We start from the raw sequence: 4,116 nt of genomic DNA on the forward strand, positions 1-4,116 counted from the left end.
AAGATCAGAAGTCGTGATCTGTTTTATGTAAGGAAATCTAAAGTTTTCATTTCTTGACTTTGCTTTTAGGTTTTGAGAGGTCATGAAAGATCTCATTATTTGCTCTTCATAGGTAGCAGTTTTTAATTGTGCCGTGTTTTACATTGCTTCATTCCAGCAATCCTGCCTGATAATGTTGCGGCCAGGCTGGAGCCGTATCCTGACAATACTTGGGATGTTTATATTTTATGTCGGTGAGGTCCAGAGTCAGTGCTGGGAGAGCAATAAATGTACAGATCTGAACAGTGAGGAAGGAATACTGGTAAGAACCATCTACAGACCATGGTCCAAAGAATCATCGTAATCTACTGATATATATCCCATCATCTATCATCCATCATTACCTATATAAATCCCCTCAATCAGAGACAAACCAAGACGTGGGCAAATAAGCCAACTCCACTGGACACACATGGGGCATAGGGGGCAAATTTGATTATGTTTTTGGCTCCTTCAAGACTTTCAACTATCTTTACCGGAAGGGGGTGGTCAAACACATTTATAGTATTCCAACATGGAGATCACTAAGATGTTTGAACCTTCATCTCAACTTTATAGTCACACTCAGAGGTTCCATCAGTTTTCCTATAATCATGTTAATGCTCTTTGTTTTCAACAGGAATGTATTAAAGCCTGTAAGATGGACTTGTCTGCAGAGTCACCAGTGTTTCCCGGGAATGGGCACATGCAACCACTCTCTGAAAACGTCAGGAAGTACGTCATGAGTCATTTCCGCTGGGATAGGTTTGGCAGACGGAATAGTACTGGTAGTGATAGCAACAATGCAGGTTACAAACGGGAAGATATAGCCAACTATCCCATATTTAACTTGTTTCCCACTAGTGACAACGAAAACGCACAAGATGTCAATTTGGAAGAAGCTTTGGACAGGCAAGACAACAAGCGGGCATATTCGATGGAACACTTCCGATGGGGCAAACCAGTTGGTAAGAAAAGGCGACCTGTCAAGGTTTTCCAAAGTGATGTTGATAATGCTGAGGAAGAGTCATCAGAAAACTACCCAGAGGACAGAAGAGAGGTGTCTGTAGAGTTTGACTACCCTGATATCAACTCTGAAGAAGACATGGATGACAGCGAGATGATGGAGCACCCAGTTAAAAGAAACCGGAAGTATAAAATGCATCATTTTCGATGGGAAGGTCCACCCAAAGACAAAAGATATGGAGGATTCATGACCCCCGAGCGCAGTCAGACACCCCTAATGACTCTATTTAGAAATGCCATTATTAAAAATGCCCACAAAAAAGGTCAATAGGATCGAAGAGTTTCCACATAAAACGTCCTTCAGGTGAAACCAGCATGTCTTTTCTAGGGTCCAATATCCACCCTATGATCAACTTCTATGAGTCTATTTTGTAGTTAGCCGCATATCCCACCCCTTTAATTTATGTTCTGTCACTTTTTGTTTTTTAATGTTCTGCACAAAGTTAGCAAAGTCTGAGATGAGAGACCTGCAGCAGCATTGTACATAAGGAAATGGTACAGCAGATATTTCTATCGGTGAATCTCTAGTTTACCGTTTGCTAAATTATTTTCATATCTGACCAAAATGTACAATAATGTAAATGAATGGGAGAATAAACATTTACAATCTTACTGGCTACCAGTCTATTCTTTCTGTTCCTCATCACATTATACCTCTACCTCTTAAAGTGACCAATAGAGATGAGCGAGCCTACTCGGCCACGCCCCTTTTTTGCCCGAGTGCCATGATTTTCGAGTACTTCCGTACTCGGGCAAAAAGATTCGGGGGGCGCCGTGGGTGAGTGGGGGGTTGCAGCAAGGAGTGGGGGGGGAGAGGGAGAGAGAGAGGGCTCCCCCCTGTTCCCCGCTGCTCGCCCAACACCAGCCCTGAGCAACGTGTATAATGCTCCCTAAGAGGAATAGGATCCCTGTTTAATACTCTCAGAGACAGGGTATACAGCTTTAATGGCTCTTAGACTGCATTATACACCAGTTTTAAGGGTTTTGGTGAACTTGTAGTTCGGTTCTAACTAATTTGGACCAAAGCAAACTTTTTGCAAGTTTACTAATCCCTACTTCCAGTGCTAAAACATGTGTGACAATATTTTTGTGCACATAACTAGGCATTTTCTCTAACCGGGAAGACAAATTTCCCCCAATGTTGTCAAATTTAAAGAGGTTGCCTAGTTGAAAACTATTGATGACCTATCCACAGGATAGGCCACTAGTAGTAGATTGGTGGAGGTCCACCGTCCAAGACCTCCTCTGATCAGCTGTTCACCATGCTGGTGTGCTTATGCACTGAACGGATTTCTGCAGGAAGCAGACAGCTCTATTTCAACTGCAGTGGACAGGCTTGGTATTCCATGCAAAGTTCAAATTCACTTCAATTGCAATATTATCTGTAGTATTAAGCCTGTCCACTGCAGTGGGAATGGAGCTGTCTGCTTCCTAAAAAAATAAGCTTAATCCACAAGCACACAGGACTGGTGAGCAGCTGGTAGGTGGGGTCCCAGGCAGCAGACCATTGAAGATCTACCATTGATGGCCTATCCTGTGGATAGTTCATTGATAGTTTCCAACTGGACAACCCTTTAATGTAGATTTAACCAGTTACACCTCACAGTCTTTACCTGTGTATCGCTCTGGAGGAGTCCATTTTCTCTGACCCTCCTTCTCCTCTTCCAGTGATAAGCATGTTTGACAATAATTCTGGGTGAAGAAGGATGGTTAGCAACTTCTTCTCGAAGGGCAACTTCTCCCAGTCCTCGCTCTTTAGTGTAGACTTGATTGGCTACACTTCACAATCTTTACCGAAGCCCCAACCTTTCAACCAATCCATATCCAAATTAAAGTCATCTATATATCCCCTTGAGGAGCCCATTTTCCCTCATCCACCATCCCCTTGCTCTGCTAAAGCATGTGTTACAATAATTTTGTGAAAAGGAGAAAAGACTCAAATGTGATGTGAAATGAGCCAAACAAACACGTCCAGAGATGAACAAATTCTTAAAACACAGTAGTAAGAGCACCTAGAAATATACTACTGGCCCCTAAGCTATTGGGTTATCTTATGTATATACCTTGCTAACATGAGATAGGTATGAGATTATAAGGGGTTCATTTATTTGCACTCAATCAACCTGCCCCTCATCTTCTAAGCTGGCTTCAGATTAAGGATAGATTGCTTCAGAGGCGTAACTTGAAGCTCCCGGGCCCCAATGCAAAACCTGGAACGGGGCCCCCAACTATAATGCTTTATTCATAGTACTGGGCTTCCTATATGGAGAAGAGAGGCCTTATGGGCCCCTTAAGACTCCTGGGTCGGGGTGCAACTGCATCCTCTATAGTTACGCCCCTGGATTGCTTCAACAAGGCTACACACTGAGACACACAACTTGCTGCCTTGTACAACTGAGCTATGGGCCGTACGCTACAGTCAATGCTTTCCAGCAGTCAGAGAGGCAACAGAAAGGCTCTTATAGGTATAAGGAAAAAAAAGAAGGGGAAGTTATACAAAGTTTATGCAAGCAAAAAAATGCTTGGACACTTTTCTATAAGTCGTTAGAGTCTCTTCTACTTCCTTAGGGGGCAAGAAGTAACATGGGTTGCACTTAAGCCTGAGATCTAACCTTCGAAATGTGAACACTTCTCATCGTCTAAGTCCTTAAGGTACCTTTACACGGGGCAATTATTGAAAACAGCAAATTCAGGCTATAGATGTCCCATGTATAAGCAACCAACGACAGAGAAATTGCTGACTTGTCATCAAGGGCTGGCTAGAACATTTTAGCCTGAGGGGCAAACACCCAGCACTGGCACATAGGTAGCAGCCCACCCCAATGGTGGAAATATGCGGTGCAGCTGGCCACAGCCAGCAAAACCATGGCCACATACATTATTGGCAAAATTGTCAATGGGTGCCACTATATTGACATATCTCCAGCGTGTTCAGTACTGTAATGTAGGTGAAGCATCTTTGGATGTCTGTTGGGGGGACCCCGATTCACAGAGCTGCAGGAGGAGGTGAATCCTTTGTCACAGTCTCTCTAGCTGTAGTCCCTGCAGTTTTGTTTTCTCAGTGACGTCGGT

General features: G+C 43.5%; 1 protein-coding gene across 1 annotated transcript; it reads left to right on the forward strand.

Annotated features, from left to right (window-relative positions):
- Positions 1-706: 706 nt before the first annotated feature.
- Positions 707-1,469, forward strand: POMC (proopiomelanocortin). The gene has a single exon (XM_066589146.1). The coding sequence runs from the start codon at positions 725-727 to the stop codon at positions 1,313-1,315; it is 591 nt and encodes a 196-aa protein (XP_066445243.1). The 5' UTR covers positions 707-724; the 3' UTR covers positions 1,316-1,469.
- Positions 1,470-4,116: the final 2,647 nt, after the last annotated feature.

This window comes from Eleutherodactylus coqui, chromosome 1, assembly GCF_035609145.1.
Source record: "Eleutherodactylus coqui strain aEleCoq1 chromosome 1, aEleCoq1.hap1, whole genome shotgun sequence".
Taxonomy (NCBI): Eukaryota; Metazoa; Chordata; class Amphibia; order Anura; family Eleutherodactylidae; genus Eleutherodactylus; species Eleutherodactylus coqui.

Excerpts from the sequence above, each read along its gene's own strand:
- POMC (XM_066589146.1), top strand. The coding sequence starts at position 725 with ATGCAACCACTCTCTGAAAACGTCAGGAAGTACGTCATGAGTCATTTC.